Here is a 20,290-nt window from a genome sequence, read left to right on the forward strand (position 1 = left end):
AGGTGGAGCCATTACATAAGATTACACGGCAATACAGCAATATCTCAACAAGGATGTAACCGGCTAGCTTGCGTACGAGTATCTCTCATGCTGCCAGATCACGTAGTTCTGCGATAGCAAAACATCACAATAAATTCAACTGCCCCAAATTTACTTTGTTCATGTTTAAATTGTTAGTGGTTTCTGCTACGGGTAAATACAGAGATGCATGTATGTCTCTCTGGTGACGGTAACTCGGTTTGTGATTTGATCTGAATTACACATCTGGATTGTAAGAAATATAAGACTCCTAACATTTACTGCATTGCACTTTTCCCAAGACTATCAAGTGGTGAGATCTTGTAGTGGTCACCTTTAAATCCATCATCAAGTATCTGTACATCTATAGATATAATACAGGTAAATAGATAAGATAATCTAAGCACTGGATCTGTAGATACAACTACTGGTAAATACTTAAATAACTACATGAATGTATCTTTAACTTTTTAACACTGTTCAGTCCATAAACTAGAGAGATAAAAGGACAAAGACTGCCTGATTCATCTCCTGTTCACTCCACAATGTTTTAACCCAGGAATCACATGATTGATGCCTCCCAAGCACACACTGTCAACAACGCATTGATGCCTGCACACTACAGTGTAATTCAGTCCTTGAAAACGTAAGTTCACTTTTTCCACTGGCCATTTTTTCATGACTGCATCAAGACCCAGACATAAATCTATTGTACCTTGGTGTAAGCAGAAACTCCTACATCCTTAAAATGTATGCAAACACTTCAGTGCCTAACTTGTACGAATTCTACCTGTTCTGAAATGCTCAGCCCTAAATCCAAGCTTTTCACGTTAGTTGATCTAGCAAAAGGTAAAATGCAAACAAGAATAAACCCTAATTCCTGACCACTATGAATTGCACTCATTATACCCTGCCCAGTTCACATCCAAACTAATCCAAGTAGTTTGACTGGCCTAGAAACCTGGGCAAAGATTGAAGGACAGTCTGGATTGAGGCCATGCCTCATAAAGTTGTGCTAGGTTCCCCCTTCTTGGCCCGAATCATCCAACCAAATGATCCCACCAAGTATGTCTCTCACTTGCACGAAGAGTTCATTATACAAGATGATTAGATTGCCTGCTGAGAAGCAATAAGTGACTGCTCCAAAAGCTTCTAAGCTTTTAATATGGGATGCAATAACCCAGTCCATACCATTTGGCACAGGCCAATTCGAGGCTGATCACCAGAAACAAGGCCTGTGTAGCTGATCTGATAAAAAGGCAAGCTGCTACTACAGATGCAAGCAAGCTTCTATTACTTCTCAGCATCCTCAGAAATGCAAGTCCTCCAAAGAATGGAATCTATCACCAAATTTTCCAGCTCTAGAAAGCATAGCAAAGACCACAAGGCAAAATCTTCAGTGTCTTCTGAGCTTCATAGCAGATGGGTGGTTGTTTTAAGCACATTATGGCTGAATAACTGGTGCCTAGGAGAGGAAGAGTAGGACCTGAATGTCTGGATAGAGGTAACTAGAACTGAAATAAGAAATAACCATCACAAAGGGATAAAATTTAAAAAATTTTCAAGATCTACAGCTGGGGGCCAGACCTTCAGAAGTGTTCAGCTCAAAATCAAGTAATGAGATTTGCAAGAGTCCTCAAAACCCAACCAGTGGTGCTTTTCATAAGTGCAAGGATTTGCTCCTGCCAAGCTTAGAAGAACTGAATGCATTTTGAGCTCTGAAGTGGCAAGCATTACATGGCAAGTGTGGGGTGAAGAAAAGAAAAAAGTATCCACAGCAACAGTGCAATTGTAGACTTTAAATAACTGTGAAACTTCATAGCTTGAATGCCAAGCATTTTAGAAAAATAATGATTATTTATTCACTTTCTATGGGTCTTCAGTAGAAACTAAATTGCAGGAAGAAGAAAGCACTCTTTTGGAGGATAATGGTTAGGACATACATCTGAATTAATTGTGGCTTAATGTGAATTTATGTTAAGTTTATTTAAGATAGATAGGGAAGCAGCAGCTAGTGCCTGGCTAAAAAATGACATTATTTGTGGAGACAGACTATTGTATTGCAGCAAAAGAGAATTCCATCCTCTATTAACAGTGACCAGTGAGAATTCACATTGAGACTTTTACTTCACTGACACATCCATTTCATTGTAAGTTTCTTCAGTCTTCATAATAACTCTTGAGAGTGCATGTGAGCAAGTCAAAGGATTCTCAGGAAAGGATCCAGCTACTGCTGACTTTGAAGGAGGCATTCTCAAATACTACAGAAAAGATCCACAAGTTGTCATCGCAGTAAATAAAGCATGGCTTTGCATGGCCCTGGAAGAAGTTTTTGGGAGAGAGAAGGGAGACTCAGAGCTGCCATGGGAGGGTTCTACCCAGGTGTGAAGATGCACTTGGTGAACAAAAACCCAGCTTGGAGTGCATCCCCATTTATCTTTAAGGCGGCGCGTGGCAAACCCTCTTCATTTCACCCAACCCAGCCACTTGGCTCCCTCTCCGGTTAGTCTGAGAGCAAGCAGCTGACATTCTATCCAGAGCAGGTGGCCTCTCCTATGGAAATGAGCCAATTAAAGAGGACTATAAAGGGGCACAATTGGCCAGCTTTTTAAGCTGTGGCTTGGCTATAGAATTGAAGACAGAAAGCTGATGAACGGGAGAATTTTCAGCTGCATAATTTTTGATCCAGTGCATTAGTAGCATGGGTTAAAATAGAGGAGGGGATTTTGGCACGTGAATCTTTTTCCTTTGAGTCACCAGCGCCAAGAAACAAACTGAGTAGTGTGAAGTAACAGAACAGTGCTTTTTTTTTTTTTTTCTGTACCTCTTTTTTACACTACTAATTAAGGGCTTTCTACATTACAGCCTGTGTCTATTTCAGCAATGATTTTGTATCTACTTACGGGATTAGAAAGATTAAGCGCTAATTGAGCACTGAGGATTAATAACTGCTACTTCTGCAATTCACGTTTTTCTTAATCTTGTCTTTAATTCCAGTGGAATTGGTCCACGTTACAAAGCCAGGGTTTGCCAAAGCTCACTGAACATGCAATAGAAGGTGCCCAGTATTAATTTCCTTGTATATACTGAATAGCCATCGTCCAGTATGCTAAAGAAAGAATTATAGGGATGGTAGAAATAAGCACGCTTTGTTTCTGAAGAAAATGAAAACCTGTGCCTTCACTGTTATATTGGAAGCCCTATTAACCCAACTTTCCCCCCACTTTTATATTTTCCATATACATAACTTACAATCTCAACAGTAAACACATTTAATTTAAAGCACAGTCTAATACTACTAAAATCAGAAATATGGTAAAGTGAGAACTAGAAACATGTGAAAATGGCAATAGAGAAAAAACGTCTTCCGTGTTTTCACCGACTGTTGACTCCACAAATCTTGGTGCTGTTCATTAGTGGGATAGTTTCCTTCTGTTCTCCTGTTTAGAGCTCTCAATTCTAATATATTGATAGTTATATATTTGCAAATAAGTTCAGAACTAATTGGTTGCTTGAGGAGAACACCTAACAAATCAGCAGCTGTTTACATGTAAAACACAGCCAGGATCTTTTCCAGAGAGGAGAGACTTACAGGAAAGTTTTCCTTTTCAGCCAACAAAAGATGCAATTTGCATACAGGTGTTACTGGGCTTCTCTCTGAATTCATGGATCACTGCTAGTTTCAGATGTCAGGACAAAAAGATGGGTCAAAGGCACAAAGAGATGACTTGCAGCTAGTTAGAAGAGTTTGAGGTCAAGACTGCTAAAAGCAGAGCTCATTTTCCACCAAGTGACGCCAGATGTACCAGAATCTCATTAAATTACACATTTTCCACTGAAGCTAAAGGAGCAGACTGTGTTCTGCACAAGGGGACTGACTACAGTATTTTTGTTTTACTCTAGGATACAGTAGCTTCCCAGCTCTTTTTTTTATGGGATCCAATTCCTCAAAAGCATACACAGCATGGATCATCCATTAAGATCAAGCAGGATCTGCAAGAAGGGGTGTCAGAGCATGCTCCATGCAACCTGTAGTGACTTTGCAGCAGTATTTCTTTCATATGCAGTGTTACAGTCACACAACTGTCCCCTCCAAAGAAGTAACAGCCTCTCAACTGTTTCCTGACTCCAGGTTTTGTGGAGGAGTCGCAAAGAGCCAAATTACCCTTGTGTTCCCATGCAGTGAAATGATGGAAGTCTTAGATCAGGAAGAAGTCTTAGATCCCTAAAAAAGCTTTCCCTTCACAAATCTCCTACTGTGTGTAGCCAGAACCAATCTTGTCTCTGTTAAATCACTTCTTACTAGATAGCTCCCTCCCAGAGAATTACTAATGCTTAAAAAATTCTCCAATCTGCCTGATCAAAACAGTTCAGCATTAAGAGGGTTCTCTACCGAAAACCACTCTGAGTGTGAGAAATACCCTTCTCAAGAAGTCTTTAGAGAGGACAGGGGAGAAATACAGGGAATGAGTGCAAATACTGCACAACTATCGCTAATAAATACAGCAATAGGCCATGCATGCAACAGGTCAGCTTTTACAGAAGGACCAGGATTGTCTTACCAAAATCCTATTTTAGCCCATGTATTGAATATTTTAGGAGATTAAATATCTGTTGTTTTCTCTTGCTACTAAATGCCCTGAGAATGACCACATCGTCTTTATTCTTCCTCCCAGAAGAAATCTTTGTCAGTGTCAAGTATATTATTCTGCACAGGAATAGACATAGAAACATTTTCCAAAGCCAAGCTCTACCTTATTTCTCTACTACTGAAAATTCCGCTGAGCTGCTGGTAGAATAAATGCTTTACAGATATTCACATACTGTCTGTGGTTTGCTCCGAGTGGCACACAGACCCACCATACCTGGTAGGTCCTACCTAACCTGGCTGTTGTATACAGTACAGTAATTTGGTCTTTTCTCACATTTCGTTCATCATCACTCACAGTCATACAGCTTTTCAGTCACACAACTCGGGCACCTTCTAATAAATACAAGTCTTGCCTCAAAAATAAGGCAGATGTTTTTTATGCACCAGCAATACTGGTACCCCTTCCTCCCCTCCAGCATCCCTCAGGCTCGGTGCGTTGGTTCATCACTGCACCACCAGAGGGAGCTGCCTGAATGCCTTTGAAAGACTTCATGACTAATTTAAATCTAAAAAAAAAACAAAAAAAAAAAACAGTCCCACCTTTGAAATCTTATTGCCTAGAAAAGGGGATGCAGCCCTGACAGAATGAAAGAGAAACTGAAAGACTGCTGTACAGCACAATGCCTGAAATCTTTGCTTTGCATCTTTTTAATCACAGCCAATCTTGTACAGTCTGGTACAACTGTACAAAATAAGCTTTGTTGATTTAATCAAACAAAGCAGTTTTGAATTAGGGAGTTTAGGTCAGCTATTGAGATCCACAGTTTGACCCTGATGGACTGAGGCTTGAGAAGAAAAGGCAAACTAGATGTTAATACTTAGCTAAAACCACCAGTGATATATGGTATGGCCCAGGATAGATTTTTTTTTTTTTTTTTTTTTTTTTTTTTACAAAATCAGTGTCCATTAGTACAATAATAAGGTTCTGCCTCTTTAAAACCACACACTCAATTGTAGCATTCATTCATTTTCAAGTTGTCTCCTTTTTTTTTTTTTTTCTTTAAGTAGTTATTTCTGTCCCAGTACTGCTCTGTTTTCCAATACCCTCGTTTACTACAAAGGGTCTCCGATTTTCTCCCGGATACATCCAGTGCTTTTCCATTACACATATTTTCATCCATCCTGACACACATGCTGCGTGTATGGCAATGCAGAAATGTGTCTTTATTTTACATTAAATTTGGAGTTCAAAGCTGTTCTTGGGTGAAGACTTGCCTTGCACTCTTCAGACTGGATTGAGCTGTAAGATTCTCTAGAAGGGAAAAGCCAAAGTAACCTCTTTAACTTAATCCCTAGCTGCTGATCTGTGAGCTCCAGAAAGATTGGGCATGGGAGACTCAGGTATGATCTTGTTCAGTTCTGAGACTGGCACTTCTTAAGCAAAACATGCATTCACAAAGCTAGAGCTGAGCTGGTCACTAGTGCAGCACGCATGGCACACAGTTTGCTGTACATTGCCTTATGGGACAGACACAGTCAAAGTTCCATGCTACTTAAACCTGAGAATCTCAGCCCAACTCCCAGACTCATTTTTTCAGACACTGGGCATGTTAGTCCAAAGTCATTCTTTGTCTGATACGCAAAACTTTAAATAGGACACAGCCCTCATATAGTGTCAGTATATGACACTTCTAGTGATATGTAATTTATTCAACAGTGAGTGGAAATGAGAAATCTACACTAACATGGCTCCATGTAGCTCTTATGTAGCCATACATGTCCATGTAGCTATTATGCTCATCAGTGAAGACCTAGTCAAAGCAGTCACTGGATTCTAAGGAGATCTTTGGTTCCATCCTACCAGTCATTTTTCCACATAAATATCTAAATTCACACGTCTCAGTCTTTGAACCTTAGACTGTGAGCAGAATCCCTTTCTCCTCCTTCAGTGCTTTAAAAAGGACAGCTTTCTGGAACATAAGTTCAGGAAATTACAGTGTTAAAGAGATGCAGAAACTAACCCAGCCTCTGAAATTTCACCTGTTTTGACACTTCTTACTGGTCTATGTTCAAACAGAATAGAGTTTATTTTTTCCCTTGCAACTGAAATATTCTCATTATTTGAATACAACAGATAAACAGCTGGAGCAAAGATCTGAATTGTGTTCTTTCCTAGAACTGGGCAAGCATTTGTGACATAAGATGAGGTAATCTTGCTCATGAAGTGAGTATGGTAACACATCAGCTTTTCTCACATGGACAAGCAATTGTTAAAGATGTGAAGTAAAAAGGAGATCCACTGTACTAGAAATTCAAATTTCATTCCTCTTTGTAAGGGATCTAGCCTTTACTAGAAATGCATTTCAGACAAATCTACTTTCATAGATAGTCTGGGAAGTCAGGAAATTGAAAACATCCCATTTAGTTGATGAAGAAGTAGTTACAACTTGATGAAAGGAGAATAACTGCATTCCTGATACTAGACAGCTATCCAAATCTTTGTGCTTCCAGACCTTGTTCTGAGATGGGAAGCAGCTGAGAGGAGTACCTCTCAATGTGGGGACAATGCAGTTTCCCTCAGAGAATACATTTCCTGGCTCATCAAAGAGTAGGAAAATTGGGTTGGAGCTGAGATAGGCACCCAGCAGAGCTTGGGTGTTTTACTATCTGAAAAATTAGCTTCCAGGCAAACACACATATCTCCTTCCACCCACTCACACCAGTGAGAGATTCACCCTGGGCAGTGGTCAGAACACAACTCTTCTGTTGCTGCTTTCTTCCAGGTGTGCCCTCACAAAGGGTAGCTCTGCAGTGATATGGAGGGTCCAGCCATTGAAAGCTGCCATTCTGGCACAATGTGAACATCTCTGCAGAGTGAAGGAACGTGTCCCAGAGACCTCTCAGAAAATATTTGGCATAGTCTACATCTTAATTGACTCCAGAATGGAAAAGGCAGCACAAGTGAAATGTCTCCATCTACAAATACCTAAATTCAAATCCAATTACAGAAGAAGGAGGAGAAAAGTAAGGAGAGCTTTTTTTCTTAGGTTCCAGAGCCAAGATCTGGGTGTTTCTGAAGTCATCCTACAAGGAAGAAAAGAAAAGGCTGAAGCTTACTGTGACCTAAATAAAGCAAAAGAATTAGGTACTTGTGATCAAAGGGTTGAATGATGCATACACACATCTCTCTAAATAACAGAGTGGGTGGGAGAAATGACATGTCATTATTCCTCAGAAATGAAGAAAATTACCTGTTCTGAAAAGAGGAGTTAATCTGTTTTTACACAGTGAAGAATAATGCCACATTATTTCTTCTAAAATTAGCAGCTGACAAGCTGAGACTACAGTGCTCAGAGCATCTGGCTCTCTGGCACCACACTGTACTTATCACAGTGAAGCTTTCCTTCTTTCCTGTACCAGCTTCATAAAGATTGGAGAGGAGCAGCCATTATAACACAGGCCTACATCCATTCAGCTCCACATATGTCTGAGACACTTTAGAATTTCTTTCTTTCTTTGAGAAACAAGGTGCAGAAAACCTGACATTAACATTTGAAAAATAACCTGGTGAGTTACCATACAGGCAAGATTTTTCCATCCAGCTGTACCTCTGTTAGTTCTCTTCTTTCAAGCCAGAATCAAATGTATGACTGATTCTAAAATACAGTGTGATTTCCAGAGTCCGAGATAGGCAGTAAAAGAGTGAATTCTGAAAGCTGAAGTCAGACTTGTCTAAGTAAATAAGAGGCTTGTTTTCTCCTTTTTCAAACTTTAAGGCTTCAGATACCAAATAACTGAGTACGTAACTACAGCAATGGCTGAACCATTCTCTTGATAAGATAATGGCTATATTTTATCGCATGAATGCATAGGAACAGCATAGAGACTTCTCAAAACTGCTCTGCTGAGGAACTGCTCTGTTTGCTGTTCAGGTTTAGAGTGACAGCATGTAGGGCTCAGCATTCATAAAGAGGTTTAGGAGACTGAAAACCTAAGAACTGATTTCCATTGGACTAAGTAGACCAAAATCACAGAGCTTATTTATCCTCTAGCAAATTTCCAATTACGTAGCATTTCAACTGAATAACCAAACTTTCCTGACTCTTCTTTAATAATGCATGATGATATTCATGCCAATTCATGCATGCAGAACTCCATAGCAGCAGATTGAAAAGAAAATAAGTTCTACTTCCTCACCCACTCACATGAGAGAAGTGGTTGGGTGATATTTTTGCTTTGATGATATTTTCTGCTTTGGTGATATTTAGGCCTGGGAGAGGTACAAAAGGCATGTCTTCAACTCCCTGTACCCATAAGCTTTTGCTGAGGGTAAAGGTACTGCATTAGGAAAGAAGGGTATCACCTCCATCTTATCTACCAATGACTCCCAGAGTTGAGAATCTGTTTTTCTCAAGTCGGGAAAGCATGGCCTCAGTTAATAAGTCCCACTCACTCTAGCCTTCAGCAGCCCTCAGATTGACAAGGAGAGATGAGCTGAGCCGAACTGAACAAGGGAGCTTCTGAGACAGCCTTTCCCTCTGATAAGGCAAAACTGTCATGAGATGCTGCTCAACAAGCTGCAACCAACGAACTGTGTTGTTTATGCATGAAGGCACCATATCAGTCAACAGGTGACTAAGGTAAACTCATGATCTGAAAAAGTACAATTTTTATATAGCTCAGGAATCTTAAAGGCAAAACTGGCAATCCAGATGCAGAAGAAAAGTTCACTATGTTTATCACTACAGTGTCTTATCTGATTAACTTAAGCAAAAATTATAACCAAGACTGCCAACAGTTTTTCTTCTTTTACCTGATAGTAATAATGTGAGAATTATATCAGGCTCATTTATTTACATTCACTTTAAATGGTTTCAATTCATGTGCAATCAGTTCTCAGTAGTCCAACACTAGCAGGTTTAGTTGTGAAGTACAGTTTAGATAAATGCTCTCCTCATCCCTCACCTCCATGCTTTTTTATCAACAGGAAAGCCAAACAGCTAACAAACAGCTCCATGAGTACAGATAACACAACTGTAAGCAGAAAAAAAAATGGGACTGTCCACGTGAAAGTATGTAAGCCTCCTTTTTCAGCGCACGAAGTGAAACTAACTTCTAAGATTCATCATCTGAAGGGTGACACAATTACGCTGGCCAGATACACAAGGGCAACTTTCCATCACTGCCTCTTTACAAAGCATGGAATGAATAACTTCCTTGAGAAAGCAGGAAAATTGGGATAAAGCATGGTTTTAATTATATTCATAATGATTTATTTGAAAATATGTTCTCATTATACTATCCATTGTGAGGCACAAGCAATTTGGTTCCACCTGAATTTAAAGTCATTATTATAATTATTCTCACCAGAACAGCCATTAATCACATAAACAATACCTGGCTTGCAGAAAATACATGGGTAAGTGGTTATATTATGATTTAGCATTAATTTTCTTACATTCTTAAAGTCTTACTTGAATACTTATTTTCTATGAAAATGCTTTTGAAAAAAAGGTATCTTACCTTCAGATTGATGCGTGGCAAGAGGTGTCTGGGTCTCCTTGGAATATGACACCACCTCCCGAGGTAAGAAATCAACCTGGGTAATCTTTGACACCCCTAGTTTGTGCAGTCTGCGTCTAAGATGGAACACAGGACATAAAAGGTTAGTTAAGTTAGGTATAAGTCAGTAGCAGGAGCAAAAGTGTTTGCTTTTATGAACAGGATTAAAAAATACTTCAATGTTTGCTAAGATGAAACACAACACACTATGTATGAAAAGAGCCTAATTACAGTGAGGAAAATTAATCCAGGAATCACTTGCCATAGTAAAATACAGTTACTAAAACCTCTCTGGGTCTAGGTTATGCTGCTGAGAGGAACTGTAAATAGGAGCAAGGTACGACCTGCTTGCGTCCCTCACAACACGCAACAAACCTTTCTCCTCCTTCACACAGTTATTACTACAACATTCAGCCTGTTCAAGAGATTCATTCCTCAGCCTGAGATAATCAACAGTGGAAGAGCCACAGTGGGTGTAAAATATGCTGGACTGTAAGAGAGCAGGGTGCATAATTTCCATAAAGAGATTCTCCTTTCCACAGGGGTTAATAGCAGTGGACTTGCTGTAGGTTCATGATCATTAGAGTCCTAATGCAATGGTTAAAGTGGAGCCCTGAGACACACCTGGAACAGACAGAACCTTCTCTTTGTACTACGCCCCTAACTTTAAATGAGCCATGTGAACCAAGTCAGTAGAGCCAACCAACACTGTAGCTGGGTAAGGGAAAATGGAGAGAAATGGCTGTGCAGGATTACAAGCACTTTTAGTTGTACACAGTTCACCCAAAAGAGGAGGGAAAAAAAAATTATCAATTTGTTTCCTGAACATTATTTGACTGTAGTGAGTGAAAAATAAGCAAATAAGCAAAGATGTCAATTTTTTTTACTGGAAAAAAAAACACCAACTTTCAGCAGGAAATATATATATGCAAATAATAAATGGATGAGCTAAATAAGTCCAGGTGCCTCAATCAACATGTGCAAGTGTGCTTACACATTTACAGGAAATAAATTCAGAGACACAATGTTTCTGAACTGCCACATTGTTAAGTAGAGCAATTTGGAAAAGCAGAAAATTCATATGCATTATCCATTTCCTCTCTGTCTTCCTGACTGTCGGAAGAACAGAGGTCAAACTTATTTTTTATCTCATTCATTTTACGGTGGTTAAGGTATTCGGTTGACACTGATGTCTGAAAGAAAATGAGTATTGAAAAAAAATTGTCATCATTGGATGACACCTACTGAACTCTTATGCTTGTTAAGGCTGAATCAGCTATATATCTTTCTAATCTGTTCTACTGGCTGAGTTTTTATTAAGCTGAATGCAATTTGATTCAGTGGGTAATCAGTATGAATCAGCCACATTAAATAATAGACCACTGGAGCAGTAATGGTTGTTACAGCTCTGAACCTCTTTTTTTCACCATCCTCACAAACACCTCTAACTTTGCCAACGTGGATAAGAGCATGGATTCCCTGAAAACTCTCTAGGAGGCAGAAAACTTCTGTAGCTTGTGATACACTTTAAGAACCTGCAACAGCTAACAAAAGCGTCAATAGTACACTTATAGCTAATTTAAATGAGAGTACGCATGAATTTAAGCTTTAATAAATATCTTCCCCAGAAAAATCTTACGTGCTTTTCCATCCTTTGACATCAAGTTTGAAAGATTTTCCTTCACAATCAGTCCTCAATCATCTCAATCTGATTCCTTCTACTGAGATTCTTAAGCCTCCTTCATTGAAAGAGCATCTGTTAAGTATCAGCTTTAATTAATCATGTGTCTAATCTAGAGCTAATCAGAACCTCGCCTGATTCTAACAACAGTTTCACCTGAGGCCATTCCATATCTCTTTCACTGGTTAGGGATGGGAGAATATCAGTCCTCATGTAGAGGCGGATTTAACTGCTTGTTGGGCTAGCTCCTGTCTAGACTGCTAAGAAGTGAGCTACCACCCAGAACACTGTGCTTGGATGTGTTTAATTTTTCACCTAAAACATTTATTATTCAGGAACTGCTGATGGTTGTCTAAATGCATAGCGTCACTCTAACCGATTAAGACTGTGAAGTCTTCATTAGAAGGAATATGGTCTTCCTTTTTTTGACCCTACTAATCAACCTGTAATGGTCCTTATGTGATGAAAAGCCAACCTAAACCTTGGTCCCAAGCACTTAAGGACAACTGGAACATCCTTTCAGTACACAGACTCTGCCAAATATGGGCTATAATAATCTAGTCTAATCCCTTTTAGGGCAGCACTAAAATGTTTCATTTCCCATACATACCAAGACACTCCTAATTCTTTTCATTTACAATTTCTTGGATACGCGGCTTATAGAGCACACAAACTTTGATGGATTCCTTTCAAAACTGTGTATGGGATGTCAGTAGGAAGACAGTAATTAAAGCCTATGCATTAAAATTGATTCCTCTGTCTGTAGGAGAAGAAAGATGTCAAGTGTTTAGCTACGCACATCATTTGCATCCTGACTGCAGGATTTCTTTCATGATGGTGTTTTTATCTAGTCTCATAGCCATATAACAGAGAAATACATGGTCCTCTGTCTAACTCTGTCTTGTTAGAAGACAAAGGACTTACGAAGCATACTCATGGGTTCACTCATTGGCATTCTCCTTTTCTGTCTTTACTGCTCCTAAAAGACTGAAGACTTGCGGCTATGCACAGGCTTATCTTTATGAGAATCAAACATCTTGCCTTGCACAGCCATTTGAGGACCTTTGCTTCTGAGAGTGCTCATCTTTCAATCCCAGCTTCTGGGGAGGGCAGCTGAGATTTCAAAAAGGTTTCCAACACATCAAAACTGCTTTAGAAACTCTTCCCCTCTTGTATGACCCAGGTGATGTTGTAGAAGTTAGATCTACCTGATATCACACTCAGGTGGAAATAAATGCATTCCTAACCATTCTGGATGTGGAGAAAGCCTATTTAGAAAGCATTCTGGACACTTTCCTTTCCTGGTAAACAGCACTGACATCTCTAACTGCAGGTGGGAGCACTGTCACTTAATCGTTAAAGGAAAACTGTTTTTTTTCTTGAAGCCTAGAGAATGGTTAATGAATTTCACATGAATTGCTGGGGAGAAAACACAAAGAACTTGCAGAAGAATAAGATACTTGCTTGGAAACTCAGACAGGAAAGCCCATCTGTTCATAGACAGAACAATTTATTCAGTGCAGAGATTTGGTTTTGCTTATGAGTCAAGTTCTGAAGAATTTGAAGGATAGTTACCTTTCCTTTTCAGAGGAATAATTTATCCTAAATATCTCTGCAGGTGGGCATTTCATGTCTTCGGGTCTTGCTATTTTTCCTTTACTATTTATTTTCTCTTCTTTTGCTGAAATTATGTTGAAAACACAGCATCCAATTTTCTCGTTTAGAAGAGACTGTAAAATTCAGTCTGAGATGGTAGTGAGCAGCATTTTCACTTGCCAACGCACTCTGATAACTTCAATGACCACAAAGGATTCAGTAACTTATTAAAGCATTTTTTTGTTGTTGTTACCAAGCCATGACTATGTACTTGGAGCTTCAGCAATAGCATGGTGCTGATGTTAGATCTGGAGATACTATTTAGAAAAGCCATTGTTTCTGATTTTCCTTGATTGCTCGCAGGAGATAAGAGAGAACCTCTTCATGCTGTCAGACCTCTCTTGATGATGCTAAACTATATTCGTGACAAACATGAACTTCTTTTCCTTAATATAGTGACCTTTTGAAATATAAACATATTTGGTACTCTTCTTAATTACACTAGTTATATTCTGCTACCTAAACAACTTTTTCAGATGGTTAAGATAGAGAAGTTCCATGTCAAACTGGTGAATATTAATTTTAGCCCTATTATAATTAGGTAATGCTCGACTGACCTGAACTCAACTTAAATGGCAATTAGTGGACTATGATCATCTTTAAGTATACAATTATAAATGCCTAGACAGCTCCTGAGGAAAAGCGGAAAATTGTTATTGCATGTGGGTTATTGCACATGGAAACAACATAACTACAACAAAAACAAGAAGGAAGGGGGGAAAGTACCTTGCAAATGATTCAGAAAGAGAAGTCTGAATCAATAGGTACAAACAAGACCACTGTAGCTGTACATGCACATTAAAGTGCCACAATAATAACATTTCATCTGTAATGAAATAGTTATTTGTATTGTGTTTCGGGCAACAGAAATAGCAGCTTATCTTTCATGAGCTTCTTTAAGTAGTAGTTTTTTTCCACAAAGATGGCTTTGCTGAAGCTTCTTACTGATGAAACTGAAAAAAGGAAACTTAAATTATGGTCTTTCTGAGTCAACAAAGCAAATGAAAATCACATACAAACAGCTCGTCTGGGAAACATTCGCAACATAACTCTTGCAAAGAAATGATAAATGAATAACATAAAGAGCAGACATATACCCAAGTTCAGAGTCAGACTGGAGCTGCAGCACTGAGGGGTCTGTGTCCCATTGCAAGGTCCTAGGGTGGTAATCAGCCGTGCAGCACAAGGGGGGAAAAAAGAACACATAGAATTAACTGAAAGGATGAACAAAACCGCATCTCATTACTTACATGCCGTATGTCGTACATTCACTCTCTAAGTGCAAGGTCTGATGTAAGCCTGTAACGGGGCGGGCAACTTATTAAAACTGCATATTATCAGTAAACAATGAGATCTGGATTTCCTCTCAGATATAGGTTAATGATTTTGTTTTTCCTGAAAACCCTCTAGCTATGATTGATGCATTCATTATGCACAGTTTACAAATTTACAATTTTACAATTTGCAAAATTAACTGTGATCATGTTTGTATGATAAGATGGATTTGCCATAAATTCCACTGAAGAGTAAGCAGTCTAGCCCTTCTTATAGTCCTAGGCCTGGAAAAAGTGCTCTGGGCACAAACATCCTACAACAAAGAACATGCTGACATCAGCTTTGCCACATTCTGGAGGCACCTGGAACAAATCAACAAATTCCTCTTAATCCAGATAAAATTATGGAGAAGAGGGGAGCGGCACACCTGGGGAAATCTGCTTTTAACAGTGTTGTCACAGTCTACTGTCACATGGATCTAACACACATAATATGAGTGCTCCAGAGATGCGGCCTCAAGTGAAGATGTTGTTCCTTGCAATGCAATGCAACTTGTCAAGCTACATCTCTCAAACACTGCAAACACTCACGGGGCTTTTATGGAGTCCTATTAAATATTTCCAATCCCTGGTTTAGAAATGCAAAAATTGACATGTTCAAATCAACATTTTCAAAATGCCTGCCCATTTCTTGATTTTACTTTATTCTTCCTCCCTCATGAAGCCACATCTAATAGATAAGAGAGCTGTCAGAATCCATGACAGCATCAGAAGTACAAGTTCGGCTCCTGAACACCTTTTCCTTTCATATGAGCACTGAATTATGCAATGTTCTCGCTAGTAGAGGCTAAAGAAAAGGAAAGCACTCTTCCTTTAAAACAAATAAATCATACAGGCACGTTAGGTAACATCAGTCCTCAAAATTTAAAACTCCACTCATTTCTTTTCAATGCAAGTTTTGAGGATACAGAGAATATACTTTGACCACACTCAGACAAGAACAGCCACATATCCAACCATGCTCAATTTACACAGAGCCTTTCTGCAACAATAGCAAATTCTGAAAATGAATCATTCGCATAAACTAACAAGTTATTTAATTAGACTAGAAATAATTTCTTAAAGCCATGCAATTACGCTGTCTTATATTCAGTAAACTATTACCAATGTTAATGACAAATCTCTCTAGACATCCTGCATGTACAAAAAGAATGAAGAACTTTCACGCGAACCTGCTTTCCCATGCAATGCAAGGGTGCTTATTCCCCTGAAGTTCTTTTGATCTGTAGTGATGTGTATTGGCTCAAAAGACTACAGCGATACAGAAAGTTTCTCCAAAATGAAACACTATTATAAAATGATCAGAGATAAAACAATACAGTAAGAAAGAACAGACTTTTTTTTTTCCTCATTACTTGATTGTAGCTCAAGTACAACGGAAATGAAAGTGGTCACAGGGATCTGAAGGCAGACAAGGCAAAAGCATCAGTGGTTAATGTAGTACCTATACACTATTAAAAGGCTATCTGCGGGAGAATGACTTACAATGGAACCAAGGTCAGCAATGCCTAAGAGGACTTGCTATGCTTATGCCTATTTCCACTGTAATATCTACCCAGGGGCTACTTGTACACGCACATCTGGGTTTTCAAAATGCTTACAAGAAAACATACATAACTCATTTCAGTTATTCTTCCTCTCCATTTATTTCCAAACGTACAAAATTTCCCAAGAGGTAAAGACTATTCCAAAAGAAAAACTCTATTATCGTGTGATTAAAACAGGAACAACAGGTCTTTAAAGAGCTAGAACCCTTATATTCCAATTCTGAGAATCCAGACCAGTTACAAGAGAGCATATTTATCTCATACTGAGCCGGTTATCTAAATTTAGAGATCTTACACTATCAGCACTCAAATCCCCAAAATATGAGAAAAGCAATACCTTTTGATGGAATTCTACATGTAAAAAAGTTAATTTGACCCCACAGCCACCTTTTAGCCACTGTTTGTTTTATGCTGATCATACGTGTAGTGAAGGCAACATCTCTTACAATTTAATAATCTGGATTATGGCATGGAGATGTTCATGATATTGATATATATTTTAAATGACAATTCTGCTTGTCTCCTGAATATACCTGTATTTCAGCAATTTGAGTGCATCTGTAAAAGAAAAATTCTTAGATTTGTGCTCCAAATGGTAATTGTTTACTCAGCAACACTGTGCTACTGCTTGCAAAGGCCTGAAAAATACATAAGGGAGCAATCTGGTGCATTGTATTCTCAAACTCAGCTGGCCACCGTTTATTGCAGACAACAAGGCTGCAGGTAGCAGATCTTCAGGCTCCAGTCTTGCCCTAGGAGACACAACACAAAGAGCTACACACACACCAGGGAGGGTGGCGAGCAAAGGAAGCTACTACACATTTAAAAGGCAATACTGGTTAGCCCTTTGCCTCTTCCTGCTACCTGAAGAGTGCCTGCAGAGCAAAACAAAAGGGAGTGAGCAGTGAAAACATAATAATTTAGCCAGCTCTCACAGCAATAACTGAAGAAGAAATAAACAGACTCTTAATGGACTCGTAACCGAAAGATGATGTTGACTAGCCTAATCTGTCATCCAAACTAGGAAATTACAGCTAATCTGTTAGTGATGGGAAGACATGCTGCATGACATTCCCTGATTGTTGGGATGAGCATTACCATTATGCTTGTTCTCCTGCAGACAGTTCTCAGAGGGGACTGTGAAATGCCATTGGATCGCAGTGAAAAATCAGTGCCAATCTTTTTCAAATCTAGTGCACAAGTTCTTTCCCAAGAGATTTCTTCATGAAGAAAAGCATTTCATGTTGTTCCACTTTTGATTTCCTTCCTCATAAAAGAAAACTGGAATTGGCTTTGGGACTTCTAGAGACCCAAAGAGAGGAACAGAGGGAGTAATGCAGCAGACCCCAAAGACAAGTACGTGGGCCTGTGTGACCAGTAGCTCAGCAGCCACACACAGGTGCTTTCATTCTGGACTTTTCAGAGACTGCAGATTGGGGAAAGCCCCCCTGAATAGACTTTGGCACAGATCCATGTAAATGAAATCTAAAGCGTGTAGTCACAACACTTTAACGGGGAAAAGAGCCTCTGAGCATCAGACAGAGAGGAAAAAGCAGTACTCCCTTGCACACTGCAGTCTTTCCACAAATCTCCTGCAGACCATGTAAGTTGAGCCTCCTGCGGGTGAAGTGAGTGCACACAGCATGGGAAGAGTCTCTGGAAACTCCACAGATGGGAACTCACTGAGCATGAGATCCAGTCAGGACTAAGCCGGATCAGGCTGTTCCATCACCCAGAAAGCACAGACATTCTTTTAATGAGAACTACCCAACATTGTTTCAAAGCTGGTTGCTATATAAGTCTCCCACACAGAGACAAACAATAGCCCTGCTATCAATCTTCCTTATACACGTCTGGTGAAGAACGGCTGCCCTTGGGTGATTGTAGGATAAAAAAAACTATCACCAATTAACAGATTGGTCTAAAGCAGCACAAAGGGAATGAGGACTTGTAAATCTTGCACTAAGTAGACAAAGTACAAGAGTTATCATCTCTCTTTAAAATGATCTGTTTTCATACTTTTTCTTTAGATACCTCTCTGTAACTATTCCTATTTGCTGTGTCCTATGATCTCAATAATTTAGGAGTTTAGCACAGCATTCTTAAATGCTGGTGCTATTTCAGCCATCTGTACTGAAAGGGTACCACCAGTTCATTTTCATACAGTGCATTTTCTTTCTCTCAAGCCAGTAGGAAAATAACCTGCAGATAGAATCCAAGGGGAAAAAGAGACCAAGATGTCACACATCTATGAAAAGATCAGATGGTAAAGCAATTTGTTAAATCTTCTACTCTGAATTCACATCCACAGCATTGGAAAGATATTTAGAGCAGAACTTCGAGTGGACAAGAACTATTTCAAAATTTAAGGGAGGAAGAAAAGGAATTCAAACAGAAGGATTCCCTTTTTGTACTATAATTAGAAAGGAAAAGCAGGCACTCTGCCATGTGTTACGGTGCCCTGCAGAAACTTACTTCCAGACGATTTTATTCTAATTGCATTATGCTGTTTGTATCAATTAAAAATGCAGAAAAAAAACCTAAAATAAACAAACTACAAATGAAAGAAAATATCTGAACTCTTTTAGAAAAATCCCAGCCTCATAATGCATGAATGAAACATAAATTCTGTCATCTAAAGCTCTCTGAAATTCATGAAGACTTCTCAGCTGATAATGAAAACTTTTAATCTGGCCTTGGTGATAGTACATAAAACAAGTTAGACACCAAACGGCACCAAGTTAGTGCCAACAAACGTACCTACTAAAATACCATCATAAAAGGATATTAAATATCCTGGATCACGGTCAGGCTGTGGCACAGCTCAGCTCTGCTAAGTGCCGTAATCCAGCATGCTGGAGGCTTTGTTTCAACTCTTCTTCCTCGAAGTTAAAATCAAATCCTCCCTCATCTGTTGCGGATGCTCCAGAACATGTGTTCTGCATGACTTCTTTTCTCCCCTACTTTCCCTTCCCAGGTCAAGAGCAACCAGCCCTGAAAATTCATGCTTTGAAAAAGGCTACTCGCAGAAATAACAGCAAACTCCGCTTTTTTTCCAAGGGGCCTCTCGCAGGGTAGAAACCTCTCTGCTGCTTTGCAAATCACTCTTTCAAGCAGAACTGGAGGAAAGCAAACACTACATTGTGTCATCTCCTGTCACCACAAGCTGCTGTGCTTTCCAGACCAAGAGAAAACCACACTGACACTATCCTGAGGTATCCACTGAACAGAGTTATTCGTATGTGTCTCTAATTTAATAACCTGACACTCCAAATCCAGCATCTTCACTTGTGGTAACAGAAACATCCTAAAATTATCCTTTGTGTGGGAACTAACGATGCTCTTCTGGCCCAAAAATACAGTGAAGAAGTGTATCATGACTCCACAGATTTAGTGTGTTGAAGTTTTCAGAGCTCAAAGGCCAATCCCATTAAACAGAACACAGACTGTTTAACCACTGCCAAAAAAAAAAAAAATAAATGAAGAGGGAGACACAACATACAAAACATACAAAGCTTCAAAGAACCTTTGTTTTGCACCAGAGTACAACGCTTCTAAAATTCTACAAATGTTAGCAAAAATGACTATTGCCCCTTCTCCTGTCCAAGGTAGCAGCCAAACTTCAGGCACCTTGGAAGCGCTGTGGTACAGAAGCAAGTCATCACTGGCTCTCTGCATTAGAGCAGGAAGACAGGAGATAGCTCCACACAGGAGTTCTCAGTATCCAGCTTAGCCTCCAGCTGTGAATAGGTGTCAAAGGTGGCTGTCCACTGAGAATTCTGGGGGAAAAAATCAACTAACTTGGGTGGGTTACCAACCCATCCAATCATCTACATTACACTCCCTCGCTGGAGAGGTCTGGGTACCTTGCCTGTGTGACTGCCAATCTGTTATCAAGAAA

At 39.4% G+C, this 20,290-nt stretch overlaps 1 protein-coding gene across 4 annotated transcripts in view; it reads right to left on the reverse strand.

The window, feature by feature from the left end:
• The window catches only part of DYNC1I1 (dynein cytoplasmic 1 intermediate chain 1), a gene marked incomplete at both ends in the record, with an annotated part of 166,120 nt that overhangs the window by 129,582 nt on the left and 16,248 nt on the right, over nt 1-20,290 (reverse strand). For 2 of the 4 annotated variants that reach the window (XM_079538688.1, XM_079538687.1), the window contains 2 exons: nt 10,133-10,248; nt 14,606-14,665. In XM_079538688.1, the coding sequence (XP_079394814.1) occupies nt 10,133-10,248; nt 14,606-14,665 (176 nt within the window). The remainder of the gene's footprint in view (nt 1-10,132; nt 10,249-14,605; nt 14,666-20,290) is intronic. The other 2 variants (XM_079538690.1, XM_079538689.1) reach the window with 1 other exon arrangement.

This window comes from Tetrao urogallus (genome assembly GCF_951394365.1).
Source record: "Tetrao urogallus genome assembly, chromosome: 7".
NCBI lineage: Eukaryota > Metazoa > Chordata > Aves > Galliformes > Phasianidae > Tetrao > Tetrao urogallus.